Here is a 22457-nt window from a genome sequence, read left to right as displayed (position 1 = left end):
GGAGGCCGAGAGACTGGCATGTACTTATAACCTGGAGGTGAAGGGACATGGCTCTTTCAGGGAACTCTAGGAAGCTCCCTTTTGAAGCCATCTGTGTCTCTCTCTTCATCCAGATCTACCTGTATGCATTTATTCTAAATTACTGGTCCAGTTACACTCAGATTCACAACACAGTAGGAATCTACTAGCACTAACCTCATGAAACTCATACTGATTAGTACCGTGTTCTAGTTTGACATTATGGCCTAACTGGCCTTGTTGGTGGCTTGGATAGCTAACCTTTATGCGCAAAATTATCTCATGGTAAGAGATGTCCTGAAGACCACACAGTGACTACAGAAGTCCTTAGGATAAGGACTGCTTATAACCTTATCCTCATGCTTTTATTGTGGTAAGAGAAGATATATTGTTATATTTCAGTAAGTAAAACCTTCCTGAATTCAAATCCCAAGCTAATACTCATTTGACAAAGAATCTACTCTTGTCTGCCGGGAAATTTGAACTAGTCTAGACCACACATAGCAGACAAAATTTGGCAGGCTTATTTATATATGGGCATCAAGCCATACTGACTGTTCACACGTTTATTCAAATGCTCACGAAGATAAATTAATTCCTGCTGTGACTGACATTCTGCAGCAATTTCCAAAAATGCAGACACAGTGAAATGTAATTACGATTTGTAATTGATTTGTAATTTACGAGCGTTCCTGAGGCGCTGAGCAGCCCGAGATGGAGACTCCGACATGAGACCTAGTGAGAAACATTGAGCATACCGTTTTGAGTTTTATCTGTTTTTCATCTGTAAACTGGGAGAGAAGTGGTCTAGCAAAGAGAAGCAGACCATAATCAACGCTTAAAGAGCTAAATGGCAATGCCTCATTGAGGCAGCAGGGGGACAATTCTGAACACATCTGGCAGCCACTGGTGGGACAGGGTATTAACAGAGTATTGTAGGAGGTAACACGTGAGGCTGGAACCTCTTAGTCAGTGGTGTCCGACAGAACATTCCATGATGATGGAGAGGCTCACTATCCAATACAATACCCACTAGACATACGTGGCTTTCGAGCTCTTGAAAAGTGACTAGTAAGATTAAGAAACTAATTTTAGTTTTTATTTAATTTTAATTAATTTAAATGTAAATAGCCACAGGTGACCAGTGACTACTGTATTGGACAGTGCAGCTCTAATGAATGTGGTTTCATGGATTCTTTAAAACCAGGAGCTTCTTGAAGAATGGAGATGTATCTTACACTGGTGCTCAGCACATGTCTGACATATAGTAGGTTTTCAATAAATGCCTATTAACAGACCCTCAGTAGCTAGAAGAGGGCTGCCTTTATAATACGGAACGTAGATTGTTTAAGACTGTTTAGTTAGTATTTCCCAAAGGGTATTTCAAAGGCTTAGACCCACAAAATGCTCTGGAAAGAAACAACTCCCTGATCAAATGTATCTGTATGTTCTATATCTTGCTTGGGGGATTAGGATACATGACAGGGTACTAAAGAAACTGGAGGGCTTCCCTGGTGGCGCAGTGGTTGAGAGTCCGCCTGCCGAAGCAGGGGACACGGGTTCGTGTCCTGGTCCGGGAAGATCCCACATGCCGCGGAGCGGCTGGGCCCATGAGCCATGGCCGCTGAGCCTGCACTCCGCAACGGGAGAGGTCACAACAGTGAGAGGCCCGCGTACCGGAAAAAAAAAAAAAAAAGAAACTGGAATAGCTTTATTAACTCACTGTTTCCCCTAGTCATTTGACCATGAAACCCCGTTTTCACATAATACCTTTGACATCCCCTAGAACTAGTAGATTCTGGGAAAAATACTTTGGAGGATGCTGAAATAATGACAGGGTAAGAGGAAGACTTCCAATGAATTCCTTGAAAAGTAGGGACCCCGATTTCTAGCACATGGTCAGCAGATAATAAATATTTATTGAATGGTCTAGAAATGTCTCACTTCCAATCAAAATCAGAAGCAGTCTACAAACCATTCCCGCTCAGCAAAGGTAAAGAAAGAAGGCAGAGTGTGGCTGGCAAACCTAGGTATTCTCAGGCGGCCGTATTGGGTACCTGCCGAACTAGAAGATAATCTGACATGTATGAATTAGGGGTATGTAATAGCAAATTGGAACAGAAATAATAAGAGTTATTGAAATATACTAATATTTTAAGATCCTGTACTTTAAAAATTTAAACCAAGCAGCTAAACACTGAGAATTTGTTGTGATTAGAATATCAACCCCCATAGAAAGGAATGACCAATCCAGAGATACAGGTGGTGTAAACGAGGATGAAGCATGGGTCCCTGGGGATAGGAGAAGAGAATGGTCCTCTCTGAGAAGAACAATGATAAAACAAGAACCTGACTGAGACCAGGACAGAAACATTTTCCTTAGTCACTTCTGGTCTTTAGTTTTGCTACTGCCTTAGTAAGAAGGGATTGGAATTAACTCTAGACCCACACCATAGTTTCAGCTAAAAATTATTTGTAGTTATTGTACATACACTTACGCTTAAGTTTAATAAATTATATATAGGGCTTCCCTGGTGGCGCAGTGGTTAAGAATCCGCCTGCCAATGCAGGGGACACGGGTTCGAGCCCTGGTCCGGAAGATCCCACATGCCGCGGAGCAAGTAAGACCGTGTGCCACAACTACTGACCCTGAGCTCTACAGCCTGTGAGCCACAACTACTGAGCCCATGTGCTGCAACTACTGAAGCCTGCGTGCCTAGCGCCCATGCTCCGCAACAAGAGAAGCCACCACAATGAGAATTTCGTGCACTGCAACTAAGAGTAGCCCCTGCACGCTGCAACTAGAGAAAGACTGCGCGCAGCAACGAAGACCCAACGCAGCCAAAAATAAATAAATAAATAATAATTTTTTTTTTTAAAAAAACACTGTATATAGACCATTCTTATGGTATGGGTTAATCTCTTTTCAATAAATCCTTCCTATTCTCTTTTGAAACTTGAAGTTAGAAAAAAACAAGAATCTCTTCAGATCTAGTTAGGTAAAGGAATCTAGATGGGAGAAACTCCAACCAAAACCGTCAGTCAAGATCATGGTACCCTCTGCAGTGAGGTGCCCAGACAAAGCCTGTCCCTGCAAGGCTGGATGCGTTCCATGTGTGTGATCCACAGACTTCGTCATGTGCTTTAGATCTGCCCACTTAAAACAGAGGCTTCAAAATGAAAAAAGTGTACCTATTATAAAGATAACGTCACCTCAGTGTTTACAAAGATGCTGAACTCCCCACTCCAGGAGCGATCACCCCACATCCAGGGAAAGCTTAATTGTTTAGCCCATGTGATTGTGCACATCCGCCTCCAACTACATTCACAAAAGGGATGCACCAACGCTAGCCTGTTCCGCTGACCATCTCTGTCACCTGCGGACCACCTTACTCCTCTGAGCATCTCTGTCACCTGTGGACCACCTTGTTCCTCTGAGCATCTCTGTCACCTGCGGACCACCTTGTTCCTCTGAGCATCTCTGTCACCTGCGGACCACCTTGCTCCTCTGAGCATCTCTGTCACCACAGCTCTGAGAAGTGGGAGGAGAGGGCACGGCCAGAGACAGGAAAGAGCTCACTCAGAACCCTTGGTCCTGGGCACACAGGCCACTTGTCACGTTTAGCTTTGGTCTTTGTTGGTAAGGCCTTTTAAAGCATAAGGTTTGATTTTTCTGATTATTATAAAAGTGATGCATGTTTGTTACAGAAAACTTGAAAAGTCCTAGTAGACACATATACAAAAGTATCACCCAAGAGAGTACTCTTGACTCTTTTTGCCATATTTCCTTTCTCTATGATTAGATGATTCTAGTAGACATACTAATAGACAGACATATGATTAGAGTGATTTTCCAATACGGTTTTGAATCTTGTTTTTATTACTTAATATTATGTGTTGTGATTTTCCCATGGGCATCGTATTCAACTCTGATTATATTTTAGGCCCTGAAATAAAGCAGACCACATCTCACCCCTGACCCAGTTAAAAAACAAACCCAAACCAAAAACCAAAACCCCAAAACCAACCATCTCCCATCGTACAAACCAGAAGCGAAAGCTCACTGGACATCAGCAAAAGATGAATAAGTAGAACTCACAAAGACATGCAGCTGACATTGCTCCATTCCCGCTAAGGCAGCACAATGCCGTTCATTGAAAATAATCCCACATTCCTTTGCTATTTTTCAAACTGACGCTTTAAAATATGTCTGCCAAAGCTCCTAAAATGGTCTCTGGCAGGCTCTCCCATTCAGCTCTGGGCGTTTCGGTTGCCCTGAACAACACCCCCAGCTGATGCCATGCTGGAGACAGACAGACAGATACACACACACGCACCACCTCACTTGACAAAGTCCCACGAATGCAAACTCAAGTCCAGCGACCCTCTGTGCCAGGTATACCCACTCTGCTGGCGTGGCGGGCTTTCATTCATGAAACTTCACTAAGCAAAAAGGAAAGTCACCTTGGACCAAAGACAATAAGGCTGTTGACATCCCGTGTCAAAGATCATAGTCTCAGTAAGTCAAGCCGGGGGGGACTCTTGATACGATCTCGTTCATATGTGGAAGACTGAGGTCCAGAGATATTAAGTGCCTTGCTCAGCATCAGACAACGAATGTGGTAACATAATAGTGGAAGCATCCTTGCAAAGGCCAAACTGCCAGGCTTCAGACTCCCAGGCTGAAGCTCTTTCTTCTTCAATGCCTGGGTCCATGTTGGAACCATCTGGCTGAAAGTGAAAGAACCCGCCTGACAAGAAGCAGCCCAGAGGCCTTTGCACAGATGGTGTTTCAAAAGAAAAGATCCTTTCAAAAGCCCCACAATGGCTCTTCATTGCTGGCTATTTGGGGGAGCAGCTCTGGCTCATGTGACAAGCTCTGCTTCTTTTCACCGTCCTGACCTGATCTGGCCAATCCTGGCTACTGCAGTCACCCAAGCAGCTCCAAGGGAAGCGTGGGCACGACCTGGCCACCTCATACGGGAACACAAGGTCATCACATGCCTGGGCTTAGGTGGGCTGTGCTGGGTCTTTATGAGACAAGGCTTTCCAAGTCTTTGGTCTGCAAACTGTTGTTCATCCATCTGGCCCTGAAGTACCCATTTTTGAAGCAGTGGTTTTGGTGCTGAAGCCTAAGATCATTTGGTGGGTGAACCTCAGTCATTAGCCAGCAGGCACTGCCTACAAACTGGGGGGGGGGGAAGCTTGGGCGTGATAACATGGCAGTAACGAGAATAACGAGGGAGGTTGAGAAACTGCCCACCACACCTGTTTGAAGTAAAGGTAATAGGTGTGGGGAACAGAGGAAACAATTTACGTGGAGAATGTAAGGGAACACCTGGAACTCAAGAAATGGAGCTATCGTTTATTTCCACAGCCACATGGTAAAAACTCAGTGATGGGGTGTCATACAGGGAAGTGGGAGGGCTGAGGAGTGAAGATGAATGAGGCTGAGTTACTTTTCTTTCCGTGAAGCCCTCCCGTATGAGGAGTCTCACTTCCTTCCCATCTCCCTCTCCAAGGCTTCTTTCTTCCTTACCCCATGCAGCAGTGGGGAGTGTACGGCTGGGGCCAGGGTGGAGGCACGGAGGGAAAACTCAAAATCCAGAAACACATCACAGAGCTGAACAGTGTTGTCCCCGCTTTGTTCCACAGATCACAGTCTCCATAAGATGTCAATGAGTGATGACAAAAGAAAAAAAGATTTCAGCAGCTAAATGGGGGGCAGGGGGCGCTACACAAAACCGAACCAGTTTCTTCACTGGATGACTTCGCAAGGCCTTTGATCTACGATTGTCCGTCGTGAGTCTTTAGGGGTGGAGATGATGTAGCATTTCGAAAACTCATTTGATCAGGAAAAGAAAAACTTGTTTTCACTGGTTATTACTCGGGACTGACATTTTGAGGAATACTCTTGGCCAGTGCTGGTCCTTAGATCTTTCTTCTTTGCTTTACTTTCCCACCTCACTGAGCTGACCCCACCCCCCATCCTAGAGACTAAGAAGGGATGATGTGCTAACAATAGTAATTTTCAAATTTGAGAGTAATTGTCATCTAGAGTCGCGCCCTTCAGAGAGTGGTCTGGGAACCAGCAACACTGACATCACCTGGGAGCAAAATGAATTGCGCTGCAATCAGGGGTACCGGATCAGAATCTGCAGTTTGGCGAGATGCCGAGGTGATTCATACGCACACTGAAGTTTGTGATGCAGACCGAGGGTGCTTGGTACTGGGCACTAACCTCAATAATTCTGATTTGGGGTATCCAGGGTGAGGCCCGGGTAAGCACATTTTAAAATACCACTTCCAGGACATTCTGATGCAGCTTGGTGTGTGGACCCCTAATGAGAAACACTGACTTAATTAAAAAGCTCCTATGGCCCAAGTGCCCTGCTACAGGGTAACCGAACAGCCCTGTGCTGCAGCACCTCTCAAGCTAGGTGATGGTATAATCACTTTCATTGTTAGAAATAAGGAAATGGATCCCTGGAGAGAGAAGGTGAAACTGCTGGACCAAGGTCACCCAGGGGTCAGCAGGTGCCTTAGGGTGAACAAGGACTCTCCTGTCTTTCCCCCGCTGCCTCGCCAGGCTCTCTCGTCTTCCTCCTCCCTCATCTGCTCTGTATTTGCCAGCTTCTGTGTCGCTAACAGCCCTCTGAATCTGCTTTTGTTTTCAGTGAAAGGCTAACAAAATACTGCTGCTCTCTGTGCTTGCTAATGATAATCCTGATTAGCTCCATTCTGTCAGCTGACTCCCAGGCTGCCCAGGGCCAACAGCAGCCTGCTTATTCAATCAGGGCCTGGCCCATTTGCTAATTATCATTTGGGCTCCTTTTCTCCAACTGTGAACTTGCTCGAGTTCAAGTCATCTTCAGCTGTTGCATTTACATGAAAAATAGATCATTTGTCACGTCTATGCCTGTCAATGCTCCAGCCTCCCCCTCGCTGTTGGAGACCAAATGAAATCATGTATTTCTCTGGGTTCCCAGGCTGCTGCTGACCAGCAGGTCCCAACGGGAGCCATGAGGCAAACCCTGTGGACAGATGGACGTGCTGGCCTTCCTCACTGGGCTGCCAGGGTGACCTCTTCCCAGCTTCTGAATTCCAAGCTGTATTTCCCCTCAGAGGCCTGATAGGGTGACCAACTGTCCCCCTTTGCCAGGGACAGAGTTTTCCCAAGACATGGGATTCTTTTGTGCTAAATCTGGGAGGCTTGGTCACTGTACACCTGGTCCACCAGGACACAGTGTGAGAGCATCCAACATCCTCCTAGGTGATATAGTTGGAATCTGGATCAGGGAACTGACGGAGCTGGGGTCCCAGCTTTCTCTGTCAGGCCTGAAGCTGCACTCCTTTACTGCTCTGCACCTTATTTTGCTTTTAATCTCTACTGCTAATCCGCTAGCACGAAGCTTTATTTCCAACTGTGGATACGTGGAGGTCTGCAGGCATGTTCTGAGATGAGGGTGGCACCAAAGAAGGAATGACTAGTGTGTAATCCCTTTGAACGGGGATCATCCTCAAAGTACTCTTCCGGATTCAAAAACACCTAAGCATTTATTAGGTGCTTGGCAACACAGGCAATACAAGCGTATGTCCCGTTTACTCCCAGCCCTCAAAGAGTTGACAATCCTGTGGGAGACACTAATACAAATACAATGAACTATATCTGCTACAAGACTACCTAGGGGATCCCCAAGATGGCAAAAGGCCATGGGAGCTGGGGAAGGGAGAATTAGGGTACCTCTGCTTACTATATGACAGCCACTGTACATGCGTTATCTCATTTAACAGCCAACACTTCTTAAGCACCTATCGTGTGACTAACCCATTTAGTTTTTACAATTCTATTATTATACCTATTCTACAAATGAGTAAAATGAGGCTTTGAAAAACCGTGCTCGAAACTGCGAGTTAGTGAATGAAGGGTCCAGGGTTTGAACCCAGAGAGTCTGAGCCTTGTGGTAAGCACTGTCTGACACTGAATCTCCGACCCCTGTGGGGTGCTGTACCCTCAACACAACCAGTGCGTTGGGCACTCAGCCAACATCAGACAAAAGTAACAGGGCCGGCTGAGGAGCATGGCTGTGCGTGGCCGGAACATGGCGGAGGGAAACATGAGGGGGGGCTTCTGCATCCTACACTGCGGAATCCCGAGGCATGACATCGGGAATGTCCCACTGGAGGTGTGGCGACTCTGGAGCTGCTGAGGAAACTGGCCTGACAAGTGCTGCCCTTCTGACCCCTAGCTGCATTAGATTCTAAAGAAGGTACTAGAACATGAAGCCAAATGCCTGACTTTCATCATCCTTCAAGGACCAAAGATGAGTGACAGTCATTATTTTATATTTTTTTAGACTGCATTTGTCAATTCTCAAAAGCTTATCCTTCTTATACAATTAGAACATCTGAGCAACTTGCCTTGCATATATAGGGTACTTGATATATGCAAATCAAATACATATGTATTGATTTGATATAACAGGACTGATTTTAATACTACAGCATTGCAATAGTAGACTTGGAAGTTAGGTATTCCAGCACTTTCAATATTCTTAGTGGACATTGAACTGTGGTAAGATAATGACTGTCTTCGGAAACATTCTCAATCTTTTTCTGTTACTTTATAGGCATTGATTTGTGTAAAATGAATACATAATTTCAGACAGTTAAGCATTAAAAGCACTTGTTATTAATATGTACAAGCATTGAAATGAATCTCCCTGTAATTAAAATGAACAAAACATAAAAGTAGGCTGTTTCAAGCAAAATTTAAAGAACTATAAGCTTCTGGGAAAAAAATTGATATCCCTTCTTGCTCACACCTACTGTTAATAATTCCTGGTTAATCCAATCATAGTTTGTTCCCCATTCCCCAAAATAGGCTCTTATCTCTTGATAGAGTAAATGGGTTGTTCCAGCCCTTTCTGTGACTCAGACTTCAAGTCAGTTCCCGGCACTGCCAGGTGTTAGAATCCCTGGGGCCCTTCTTCAGTTGTAGAGAATACAGTTGACCCTTGAACAACGTGGGGGTAAGGGGCCCCGAACCCCCATGCCATTGACAATCTGAGTATAATTTATAGCTGGGCCCTCCATGACTGAGTTTCCTCTGTATCTATGGGTCCGCATCCACAGATTCAACTAACCTTGGATGCAGTATACAGCGTATAAGTGGACCTGTGCAGTTCAAGCCCATGTTGTTCAAGGGTCCGCTGTAACTGAGAGTGCTCTGATGGCAAAGGAAGGCTTTATCTACTTGTTAACTTACACTCGGCTTTGTCCTCCAATGGCCTTCTTGCTTCCGTACGTAGATAAGAAATTAACATTCAGCTCTCTCCATCAGATGTTTCTGCTCCTTTAACTCAGAGAAACCCAAACTTGAGTGCTGAGGAGAGCCTCTTCCTTCCAGTGGACCTTTAGGGAAGGTGTCCCCCCTCCACCTGAACATGTCAACTGAAAGCAACTGAACCAAACTCCCCAGAAGGAGACCCATGTTCTCCTGGAGATCAGAGTGTTTGCTCCACCCTCTTCATTCACCTGCCCCTATCCACCCTGTCCTTAACATTTTCTGAAATTAGCTTTATCAACTCCTTTCAGGCCTTTAACTCCCTTTTGCTGTTTGCACAACCTTTTCTGTTTACCCACAACAGCCTTTATACAAGACAAATGAGCAAAACCTCACCATGATTATGTTCTAGTTTCTTTCCACACTACTCGTCCAACTGAATTCAGAGACAACTTAGTTCTTGCCAAGAGCTTGCTAGAAAGTGGTTGTGAAAGAAAATGAAGAAAATAAATGCTTTAGCCAATGATATATCTCACTTGTACCCAGCGAGTCTTGCTTTGTTCCACAACTCTTGAGTGACACACAGAAAAAATGGGTTTTTTGCCATGTATTCGCAAAGCGTAATTATAGATCTCAAGTTGAGAAACTCTAAAGGTGATATGTAAAATTCCCCAACATCTTCTTTGCCAGATACAGGCACTCTACTGTATTAAACATGTCTTTTGGTTTTTGCGTTTTGATTCTTGAATGCCCCTTCCAGGGCTAACCAATTTCTAGAGATAGTAGACAACTCATCCTTGAGCTGTTTACTCACCAATCAACACAAACCAACCAATCCAGAACCCACTTTCCCAACCACCTCTGCTATGGCCTCTTAGGGCTAAAATCCCTTTGGCCTAATCACCATAGCACCAGGTGATCAGCTAGGGGTAGCCCCCCTGCCCCAGAACCTGCTGAAATTACTCAAATTAGTCCATGTTTAGCCTTCTTACCCTGCCTCGCCCATTCCTTCCCAGGGAAACCACAAGAAAGGCTCCTGCCCGTGTTGTCCCTGACTAGTCTGCGTCCTTCCCCATGTGGTCCTCATACCGTGGTATATACCCCCTTCTCTTGGGATCTGTCAGTAAAACAAACTATCTTTTCAATGGCAGTCATGTCTTTTTTTTTTTTTTTAATTAGTTTTTATTGAGTAGAGCTGCTTTGGCAGTCATCTCTTGACCTGTTGGCCTCACCATACATAAACAATTTAGAAAACCTATATTTTAAAAACATGTACTTCAAGAGAAAGGAAGACAGGCTAGCAAAAGACCGGTTTGGACCCTGTGCTCAGGCCGTTGTTCAAATGGAGTTGGATGAAATTTAGTTGTTCTGTCAGTTATATTTAGCAAAACTGCCACTTTTAACTGTTTCAGGAAAAAAGCATGATTTTACGATAAAGCACTGATTATACTGGATAAGACGGTACTAGATAGAGTTGCTAGGGAGAGCTGTGATGAGGGTACCATAGTATGATATATGTCACAAAAGATGTAGGGTTTCTAGGGGCCCTTGACTTCCAAAGCACAGTTTGAGTCCTACTGTAAAGATAGTCTATAAAGAAAATGAAAGGACTCCCCACTCACTTAAACAATAATAGTAAAGTTTTTTTAACCAAGTGTTCTAGATTCTCATATATTCCATTAAAACTGCATTGCAGGAGTTTCAGTATGAAAAGCAAAGTCCCCATGATACTGTATTCTCATCTCGGGCTCACCTCTCTCTATATCTCTGGAGTAAAAGCTACTCAAAAATAGTTTAACTTGACTTTATGTATCTAGAAGGTGCCTCCCAGTAGGTACTGAATATTTATTCACTGACTGAAGAAACGTTTCTTACTTTCTTTGGAAAACAGTGTAAGAGATGACATAGAGCTCAAAGATGCCCATTTAAGGGGTTAAGTGAATAGGTGACTGGTTTTGGAGCTGAGAATTAAAGCTACTTCCTCCGGCCCAAACCATGACAACCCCAGGGAGAAATGTAAGACCTCCGTTTGATGGCCGCGCACATCTTGGCATCTCCTGCCCTTTAGCTGGCCTCTAACTCCTGTCCAATTCTGCAATCCTCTGGTTAGGAGCTGGCCATCAGTTTGCACGGGCGAGGCAGTGTTCTGTGACAAGTGGCTGAGCTCCTGGGGTGACCTGGGTGCCGCCACTGCACAGTGACACTTACCAAGGGCTCCAGCTCCTTGCGGTCTATGAGGTTCATCTCAGTGACGAAGTAATAGAAGTGTTTGTAGCAGGTGTTGACGTGGGCCTCCGCGCCCATCACAATGACCCGGTCGAAGTGGTGGATGTAGACGTGTACGAAGACCCGGAAGAGGCGACACAGGATCTTCTTGCAGATCTGCAGGAAGTTCTTTGGGAAGGGAACACCTAGAGAAAGGGAAAAAGGGAACAAAACCATGATGGGGAAGCTCTGGCAGGCCCCGAGCACACGTGTGAGGCTGGAGAACAGTCCTGGACCCGGGCTTCTGGGCCAGCCTGCAAATGCCCAGCTGCATTGGACATTGTCTGAAAAAGTGGCTAAAATGGTGTTAAATTCAAACACCAACAACCACGAAAAGACCAAAAAAATGAACAAAGAGGGCCAGGTTTGTTTCTTTGGTTATATCTTTTTTGGTGCAGATAAACGCACAGAAATATTTATTTTTAGATAGAAACAGGCACTCTCGCTTCTTGCTTTTTTACTTTTCCCACTTTTTAGAGCCCAGGGAAGTTCCTTTTCCTCTTATCTCTAATGTAAGAAAACTGGTAGAAGGAGGGCAATGATCCAGGGAGACTGGCACTCCTTGACACAGAGTAATAGGGAGCAGTGAGGACTGCAGCAAATTAGAAAGCCGTTTCTCATCAAAGGAAGCAGCCGCTGCACAACTCAGTCAGTGGTGGCCAGATGGCGACAGAGGTCCGGGGCTACGAGATCTGGTTTTGCAAGATGATTCAGAAATCTGGGGTTCTATATGAACTATCTGGAGTTCTTTTTTTTTTTTTTTTTTGCAGTACACGGGCCTCTCACTGTTGTGGCCTCTCCCGTTGCGGAGCACAGGCTCCGGACGCGCAGGCTCAGCGGCTATGGCTCACGGGCCCAGCCGCTCCACGTCACATGGGATCTTCCCGGACCGGGGCACGAACCCGTGTCCCCTGCATCGGCAGGCGGACTCTCAACCACTGTGCCACCAGGGAAGCCCTGGAGTTCTATTTTTAAAATGATAGCAATTAACCTGACATTTAAAAAAGAAAAAATACAGCAGGTCAAAACAAAACATCTTGCTAGGATAACTCGGCCTGCAGACTACCAGTTTGCAAATTCGGATCCAAACGTTTTCTGAGATACACTGTTTCTGAGGTGCGCAAATGCAACAAAACTTCATGGAAACTTTGCATTATACTTATTGTCCCCTCATCTCCTTGAGGGAAGGTAAGAGTTGGGGGTTGTTTTTCATAACACAGACTGGGTGAGGGGGCAGAGGAAGCTCCCAGATTTCCTGTCTGATGACCACTACTCCCAGCTTGGTCAGAGCAACAAATAGGAGAATCCCAAGCCCACTTCCTTTCTGCCTCTCAGACACGGCTTAAACTCCTGGTCTTTACTCTGTTCTTAAGTAGTGACGTCATGGATTCCAAAGTTAAATACCTTTGAATTCCTATTCCGCTCCTTTTCCAGCCGTAGGACCACAGACAAGTTATTTACCCTCTCTGAGCTTCAGTTTCTCCATATGTAGGATGCAAGTAAAATTGCCAATTGTCCTGAGGATTAGAAGTGACACCCCTGTAACTTTTGTTTTTTTGTCAGTTAAGGAGGAGTCAAAACAAGGCCTTTTTTGCATGGCCAGGAGTGTCAGCATGACTAAAACCCTCCTACAGCGCCCAGGACAGAGTAAGCGCTTGCTAAAGGGAATGACACCTCCCCGGCCCCCGCTCTCTGCTTTGTAGATCTGGAACATCTAGCCGTTGTTATAAGGCAAGTAATTACCCTTATCAGGAAAAGGCAGACATGACCACCAGCCTCTTGGCAGAATTGCAGAGCTGCGCTCAGGGCATGTCCCTGGTCCCCAGCAAGCCTGGAGTTTTGCTGTCCGTGCCTCCACAGGGTCCCAGTGGCAGCTGTCTGGTGAGAGACACTCTGTAACGGGATCACCTGGGACACCGAGGACAGGATGAGCGACGGAACACAGCTGGCAGCTGGCAGAGGCAGGAATCTGCCTCCCCAGGGTCCGGCACTGATATTGGCTTTTCTTCCAAAACAAAGTGGCAACATATCAAATGAACCCAGGGAGAGACTTGGGCACAGCTTGGCAGCTGGCTGTCTGGGCAACAGATGCTGGGGGTTGGGGGTGGGGTGATGTAAAGCTGGCCAAAGGTGGAGGGCAGCTCCCCCCAGAGCGGATAGGTGTTTTCTCTGCTGAAGGAGGGGCCAGTGAAAACCACTGCTGCCAGCCTGGGAGATGGTCTAGAGGCTTCAAAGAAGCCTGAGATCCAGAGGTGATGGAATCCCCCATTATCCATATTCAAGTGTTGATTATGTTCCCATCAGAAGGGGAGTCCTGGAACCACACGGACACAACAGCAGAGGTTGACATGTGTTACTTTTGCAACCTGTCCGTGATGTAGGTTTTACTAGTCCTGTATCACAGATGAATTAACACCAAGCACAGATTAACTCGCTCCAGGCCACTTAGGTAAACAGTGGCAGGGCTGGGATTTGGACCAAGTCAGCCTGATTCTAAAATCTAACAGATCTGGTTATGTTTGGAGTGTGACTCTCTCTGCCAAGGATAAAAGCACAGCTTAATTGCTAAATGCAACGAGGCATCTAAAGATTACTCTTTGGTGGCACAGAAACATAATTTTAAAAAAGGAAAGGGGTGAGGAGAGAAGGGTGAGAAAAGTCCAAACCCTTGGGAGCCACAGATGCGAGGTACTAAGCGGTCAGCTAATACTCTGAGACCCCAAGGAGAGATGTGTTTTCTCTGCTGGTGCCTTAGACCATGGGCCTGGGACTGAGAGTAAAAGCCAACATTTACTGAGCGCGTAACAAGTCTAGGTACTATTATTGTTTCCATCTCATAAATGAGGAAACAGACTCAGAAAATTAAGTAGCTTACCCGGGTCACGCAGCTGGCAAATGGTGGAGGGGTTTGGACCCAGGATTGTCTAACTCCAAAGCCCATGAGTACCCGCTACTCTGAAATCTGGAGATGTTGCTCTGGGACTCTGCACACACTTCCAGCTCCCAAGCCCTTCCTTCCTGGGTGGCCTGAATCCCCCCAGGGGCGTTCACCTTTCACGTCACCAGCTGCTAGGGGACACCGGGGTGGGGGGTTTCAGCTGTGCCCTTTCGTCTGCTTGACCTTTAAAGCCGGTGCCCACACCCCACACACACTGACTGAAGGTAAGGCAAGATCTTGGACACACCAAGGATGTTCATGGCACTTGTTGGGTCCCTCTAGAGTGTCCCCAATCTGCATCCCCCCACACCCCTCAAGTCCCTACGTCTGACCAGCTTTGAGCTCTTGGCTCTGCCCTCCATTCCACACCTGGTCTCTGGCCTTGCCTTTGACCTTGAACTTGGTTTGCTCTTGCCCCTCGCATTTGGGCTCTGGCTGGGAATGATCTTCACCGTATAGAGAAGAGCTGGTTTTAGAGTCTGGAAGACCTAGATTAAAATCCTAGCCCTGTAACTTACTAGCTGTGTAGGCAAGTGACTTGATCACTCTATTTCATTACAAAATGGAGAAAAACATTTACTCTCTAGGGTTCTTATAATAGTATCTGTAATGTGTCTGGCACGTGGTGGGAACTTTTGAGATGAAGTCCTACTTTTGTTATTTCCCACTTGAACTCCTTGGGTAGGTAGGACCCCAGCCTCAGATCTCTTGTCTCTGGCTGTTAAGTTGGCCCTGACTCTTCCACCATCCCCTTCCTTACATGTAATTCATTCTTCAAAGGTGAACATTGCAGGGCTTCCCTGGTGGCGCAGTGGTTGAGAGTCCACCTGCCAATGCAGGGGACACCAGTTCGTGCCCCGGTCCGGGAAGATCCCACATGCTGCAGAGCGGCTGGGCCCGTGAGCCATGGCCGCTGAGCCTGCGCGTCCGGAGCCTGTGCTCCGCAACGGGAGAGGCCACAACAGTGAGAGGTCCGCGTACCGCAAAAAAAAAAAAAAGTGAACATTGCAAATGGTTCAAGTAAGGACGTGCTCAGCATGCACCACAGTCACCCCCAGGCCAACTTGGGAAGCTGAGAAGTCCTAGGCTGGATTCGCAGGGAGCCTAAGAACCCTGGTGGGTTCTCTGCTAAGCCAGAGATAAAATCGCAGCTCATAGAGTGTGGGGTTAAGAATAAGACAGCTATGTGGCATTTGGGAAATTCATTCAATATTATTGATGGTTCAGGGTCCAATTCTACAGTTTGTATACTATCTTAGCCCTTTTCTCCCTTTCTCTCCTGCCTTCCAAGTGTTCAGATTTGTGTGTGTGTGTGAAAACTTTAAATAAACCGTCAGAAGGTGGGAAGTGGAAGAGATCACCCCTCTGGATGTCCACCACTTTGGTGGACCCTGGAACTCTCATCCTGTGTAACTGGCCTCACGGAAGCAAGACAGGGTAAGACTCAGTGCTGATCTACTCCTTTCCCTGACAGGCTCCAGAGGGACCAGTTCATGAAAATTAATTTATCTGAGGGTTTCTTGTCTTCATGGTGCCGGTAAGAAGTATCTAATCTCCATTAAATAGCCACAGAAAAATGAACCCCGAGAGAGGCCAGATATGTGTATGTGTGATGTCATTTATTCCCAGTGAAATCCTGAGCAGTGATGTTATTATTTTATTTATTTATTTATTTAATGTAACTGTGGCTTAGTTCAGCTAAAGTGTTTGCCTGTCCCCACAGATAAAAGGATGTAGGGTAGAGGTTTGGCTCCGACAACTCAGGTCCTTTCTTTGGTGTCCTGCAGTTACAGCTCCATGGCACAGCAAACCTCACTGTTAAGATGACCATTTTTTGACCTCCACTGAGCTCAGTACCTGGCTTGCAGAAGAAGCTCAGAAAAAATGTTTGCTTGTTTTCGATAAATCCAGGCTAACGGTAGGAAGAACGATAGGCTGATGAACCATCTCAAATGGACACTGGACTTGTTATCACGGCAGCCTGAACCTGAGGAGAACATGCAAGGCTCTGGGCAGGGGGCAGCCTATGTGTTCCAAGGGGCACCAATGACGCAGCTCAGGACTGTATCCAACCCCGTCCTTTTGTCCCTCCTGTTTCTTTGAATACATAAGACACTGGGGACCCTCCACTTTTGTACTTCCCAAGGTCTGTGTTAAAAGTGACTAATTCTGGGAGGTCCTTAGCTAAGAAAAAGAGGATCATGAGGTCAGGTATACTTGTCAAAATGCTGCTTTTATAAATGTTTGCAATACACCTAAGCATAGTAAAGGATCTGAGCATTCCTGTAGCCAAAAGTCCTATTTAACTCTGGAAGCTCCTTTTTCCTGTAATAGCTATTGGTTTAAAAGAGTCTGTAATCAGACTTCCCAGGTTTCATTTCTGGCTCTACTACCTATTAACAAGGTAACCATAGGCAAACGGCTTAGTATCTCTAAGCTGCAGTTTCCGCAACTGGAAAGAAACAGGGATATTTATGTTATCTGTAGCTCAGGGGGTTGTCGTGAGGATTAACTACACACACGTAAAAGGCTTTGCTAATACTTTGCAGATAGGAAGCACTCCGGTGCACTGTTAGTTTTAGTATCTCATTGACCAAATGTTCTTTGTAACATACTTTGGGATTAAATTCCTCCTGCATATTTTTCTTCAGGAGGGCAGTCTTGGTATTAATCCATCAGTCCTGAACGTGCAAAGAATTTAGAGTGGTAGGTACTCAATTAAGCCCTGGATGATATTTTGCTTTGCATTATTTTCTACAAATTTCTCATATTTATGTCTTGTATTACTGTAAGTTCCCCGAACAAAGGGACTGTTTTATACTTTGATTCTATCTTTAAAAGCACCTGGCACAGGGCTAGGTAGGGAACACTCATCATTCAAAGTTGAATCATAAGAGAGCAGTGATCTTATTTAGTCAAGATGTGAATCCATCATCGCCTATTTGGGGGAGGAGAAAAGCCTACAGCAGAAATGATAGCTTTTGCCAGAGTCTTGATATGGTCCTGGCTTGCAAGGCTACACAATGCTCTTCTATGGAGGGGAGCTCTGAGATGAAGAACATTTTCATCTAGCCTAGGGGGCGGGATGAAAGAATCTGAAACTCCTTTTTTTATCATTAAAACCTCCCTTTTTTACCTTTCAATATAGTTCTTCGGGGGGGTGAGAGTTAATTTTCAGTCACTGTACTCAATTAGAAAGTTAATGCCAGACAATATTAACCAGAGTCATAACTGAAATAGATGGCATATCTGAAGGGTTTGGAGTTAAACTTTGACTAGTCTTATAATAACCCAGACAAACCTTCCGACAATAATCTCAGACAGATATGTATTGATCATATAGAAAACAACCTTTAGAATAGGTTAGAGAGGCTTTTTTTTTTTTTTTGGCCATGCCATGCAGCATGCGGAACTTGCCAGACTAGGGATCGAACCCGTGCCCCCTCCATGGAAGCGTGGAGTCTTAACCACTGGACCGCCAGGGAAATCCCTATAGAAAACAACCTTTGAACAGAAGGTCTCGACATGATCTGCAAGCACAATTGATCTCAGAGCCTCCCCTTCCTCTACCCTACCCTGAGCCACAGCCCCTGACTCTCAGATTCAAGCTGGGAAATTTCAGACTCCAACAAGCTGGCTCGAGATGAGAAGAGGTGTTCAGATGAGCTTCACAAAGAGGTGATAGACATCTGGGTGCTCAAGGATAGATCTGGATGGCTCGGGGCAGGCTGTGTGGCTTGGTCTCTGCAAATGGGATCAGTGTGCTGAAAACGGGACCAGGCTGAACTCAGATTCCAGAATGAGCCCAGGGAAGATGCCTGGGCAGAGGTCAGAATCCCAAACCAATCACTCACATGTTCCAGCAGGAATTTGCTCAACAATTAGACTCAAAGCAAGACTAGAGTTTGCTAAGTTATCGGGCCAAGGAGGAGGCCAGCCAGAGAGTTGGGGTGAAGGCGGAGGGTGCAGTGAGCCTGTGGGGCTTGGAGCCCCTCTTGAAGGCCCGACCAGGCAGCTTCACGGCTCTGTTTCTGCTGCTGGGGAGGACCTGGTACTCAGCCGGGAACCAGCATCTGACAGAGCCCTGCTGAGTTTATGAATGTGTCTAACCACAAACTTTCTCATCTCCAAGCCACATTGAGTGCGAGAGCTAAATTGAGCATGGAATATAATCATTTCTCTGGGGCCCCATGCGGATTTGCCTTTCATCTCTGACTCGGTAACTATCCTTTCTCCCAAACAGAACTGAATAAAAATTCCAGTAATTTCTGAGCTTCAATCCATTTTCTTTCTTCCTCATCCCCTCCCCTCCCCTCCCTTTCACTTAGCCCCCAAATGCCCCATTCAATCCTTCCTTTTCAGGCACCTCTGGAAAAAAAAAACAACAAGAAGTTGTCTAAATGGCTTGTGTTTTTTTCTTTTATCCTGTTATGGAAGCTGCAAAAGGAGAGAGTCTCTCAGAGAATGCAGAGATGCTATGACAGGGCCACAGTTGGGAGATGGAGGTCCCAAAGTCAAACAAGACCCAGGCGGCAGTTTCCAAGCTAGCTGCTGCCCATTCTTGTTTTCATGGTTTTTCTCTGTTTTCTTCTGCAGAGAAAGCCAGATGCTTAGGGCTGAGCACCTGGTCTCTGACGACACTGGGTTGAACCTGGGCTGTGGAGCTCTGGAGAGCATGGCCTCAAAGCCTGTCTACAGGGACACCAGAGGACCGGCCCCAGAACATCCCAGGTTCCACAAGCAGCTGGCAGACATTCCCGCCTGTCGTTCACCTAGCTAACGCCTCTTCCTTCTGTACAGCTCAGCTGAAAGCCTCCCATCATCCCCAGACTCAGGTTGCCTGGCATGTGCCATCTGCTCCTGTAACTCTCCTGACGGCAACTGCACACTGATGTGTGTGGGTACCGGCTCAGGTCTGCCACCCCCTCCAGACTGTACGCTCCCCGAGGGCAGGGAGTGCATCCATGCTCCTCCCAGAAGGAGGCTTAGTGCCCAGAGCGGAGATACACCAAAATCAAAGCTCAGAAAGGTGCGGGGACTGACTGGCCCGGGGTTTAGAGCTAGTCTGTGATGAAAAGGGGTCTGAATTCAAGTCTGTCTGATTCCAGAGCCTATGCTCTTTCCACTCTGCCAGGAAACTGGATGGGATTCTTACGGCTCGTTTCATCTCTTGCCAATCCAATCGGCAGAATCGGAGAAGCCAAATCTGTTAAAAGACGAAGGTGGAAAAGGGCATATTGGCTCTTACTTCCCCAAGGGCATGTGTCATTCGTGGACACTGGTTAAGCGTCTGGCTCTGGTGTCAATCACTGGTTTCAGATTCCAGCTGTGGAACTCCCCTGATACTTGCCCGGGAGTGAGTTTGCTAACTTCTAAAAGGCTCGGTTTCCTTATCTGAGGAATGAGGATAATTATACCTGGTATTTGGTGAGACTGGGAGGATTAAACACGAAGCCCAGGGCCAGCAGGCTTTCAGAGGCATTCGGCAAAAGGCCGCTGATGTTATTACTGCTTTAAAAGGTGAGACTCTTCCTCATTAGAGTCCAGGGTGGGGGAGGGCTAATGAAACGGCACAGATGGAGCTGCCTTTTCTCTAAAGGACAAACTCTTCCTGGAAAGCAGATTTGGACCCAAGGTGATATATGGAAACAACGTGTGAACTGTCCGAGGAGCTTCCACGTGACACGGGATGAAGCCTAATGCCTTGGCTAATCTAATCCCTTGGGGACCTCAATGGCATGTCAGTAACAACAACCAGAAATGCCTATCTTGAGCTCCTTCACACTGTCACTCCTGTCTGAGAGCATGTGTGCTGTCCTTTTGGTCTTTGGACGCCAGTACCAGGAGTGTGCATGTGAAAATCCCTCTACAAGTCATAAAAACCACTCATTCTCAATAGCTCATGAATAAAAACAACATCCCACACACGTGGGAAAAGAAAACAGGCCTCCTCCGGCAGCGTGGCTGAGAACATACCATTTCCAAAATACTTGCAAAACAAAACACAATTGGATCACAATGAAGAAAGAAAAAGAAAGAAAAGAAACCTTAACAACATAGACCCATTTCTTAAAAATCCTCTGCTCATAGTTTATTCTCTCGACCATTCCATCCACAGTCTCCTGCCTCCTGCAAAACGTATATATATATATTTATCTAAAGAAGCCTCATACTCTTGCTGATGAAAATTCAGCTTTGGAGGACCGATCCTTCTAAGCAGATGTTTTGTGTTATCTCAGTGCATTCCTCAAGAAAGTGTCTGTACACCATGCCAAGGAAAACAATCCTGTGTAGCAAGACTTTGTTCCTCTGCCTGAAAAAAAAAAAAAGTCCCCAAACAAGCTGACAGCTGCAAATGGTTAGAAATAAACTGGCTACTACTCTCTTCCCCAGCTCCGTCTGCCCAGTCCCAGCTGCCCCTCGCCCCAACCCCGAGTTACCCTCGGACCCATTATCACACTGGCTGGACCAAAAGGAGGGAAAACAGAATAGCAAGTGATGATACGTTCTAAACAGACTGTTAATTCTTTCAGACGTGCCATTTGCGAGGCGGAGGAAGTGCTGTTTCAGCCAGCCAAAGGAGCCTGCCTGTCACCTGCCCCTTCTTGTCCCCAGTGCCACTTCTCTGCTGCTGGAAGCTCCTTCATTTTTTTTTTTTTTTTTTTGCGGTACGCGGGCCTCTCACTGTTGTGGCCTCTCCCGTTGCGGAGCACAGGCTCCGGACGCGCAGGCTCAGCGGCCATGGCTCACGGGCCCAGCCGCTCCGCGGCATGTGGGATCCTCCCGGACCGGGGCACGAACCCACGTCCCCTGCATTGGCAGGCGAACTCTCAACCACTGCGCCACCAGGGAAGCCCTGGAAGCTCCTTCTTATTCGCATCCCCATCTCCAGGTTTGCTGGCTGCCTTCCCTCGCTCTGTCCTGGCGTGGAGGTGGAAGTACATCAAGAGAGACCCAAGAAGACCTGAGAAAGGCATTCATTCACTATGGATTGGCAATAAAAGCCATTAAAGATGAACTCTAGCTAGTTCAGACCTGCCGCGTTTGCTGAAAATCAAATGGCCCAAATGAGACAGAGTGAGCTGAGAACATGGTATTCATGAACCTCATTAGAACTGGAAAGTCAGACAGAAGCACCAGCACTTTGATCATGAGCCCCAGTCAGAGCTTGCAAATGACTCAGCCTCCTGGTCGTGGATGATCTGTTGTGAGTATTTTCACAAATAAAACTTTTCTTTATTCACCAGCAGAATCTTTCTTCCATTATGTGCAGGGCAATGAAAACCCAGCCTTGTCTGAGATGTGGTGTATATGTATATATGTACGTGTATATACACATATGTATACACAATGGAATATTACTCAGCCATGAAAAAGAATGAAATAATGCCATTTGCAGCAACATGGATGGACCTAGAGATTATCATCCTAAGTAAGTCAGACAAAGACAAATACCATATGACATCACTTATATGTGGAATCTAAAAAATAATACAAGTCAACTTACTTACAAAACAGAAATAGACTCAGACATAGGAAATAAACTTATGGTTACTAAAGGGGAAAGCAGGGGAGGGATAAATTAGGAGTACGGGATTAACAGATACACACCACTATATGTATAATAGACAACAAGGATTTACAACAAGGATTTATTTATTTATATTGAATATAGCCCAGGGAACTATATTCAGTATCTTCTAATAACCTATAATGGAAAAGAATCTGAAGCTGTACACCTGAAACTAACACAATATTGTAAATCAACTCAGGTTAATTTTTTTTAAATACAGAAAAATACACACAAAAAATACACACACACACACACACAGAATACCAAGTCTTGTCCAAATAGTTTCTAATCTATAAACTTCTCTCCAGCCCCACTGCCGCTTCCCTAGCTCAAGCCACCATCACCTCCTGCCTGGTTGGCTGTGGCTCCCCCTTAAT

The 22457-nt window shown here is 46.0% G+C and overlaps 1 protein-coding gene across 2 annotated transcripts in view; it reads right to left on the bottom strand.

Annotated features, from left to right (window-relative positions):
* Positions 1-22457, bottom strand: part of MOB3B (MOB kinase activator 3B) — a 154064-nt gene that overhangs the window by 49502 nt on the left and 82105 nt on the right. For both annotated transcript variants that reach the window (XM_079927936.1, XM_079927935.1), the window contains exon 2: positions 11513-11715. In XM_079927936.1, the coding sequence (XP_079784062.1) occupies positions 11513-11715 (203 nt within the window). The remainder of the gene's footprint in view (positions 1-11512; positions 11716-22457) is intronic.

The sequence above is a fragment of the Stenella coeruleoalba genome, assembly GCF_951394435.1.
Source record: "Stenella coeruleoalba genome assembly, chromosome: 7".
Classification (NCBI taxonomy): domain Eukaryota; kingdom Metazoa; phylum Chordata; class Mammalia; order Artiodactyla; family Delphinidae; genus Stenella; species Stenella coeruleoalba.
This window is presented reverse-complemented; position numbering and strand designations above follow the sequence as displayed.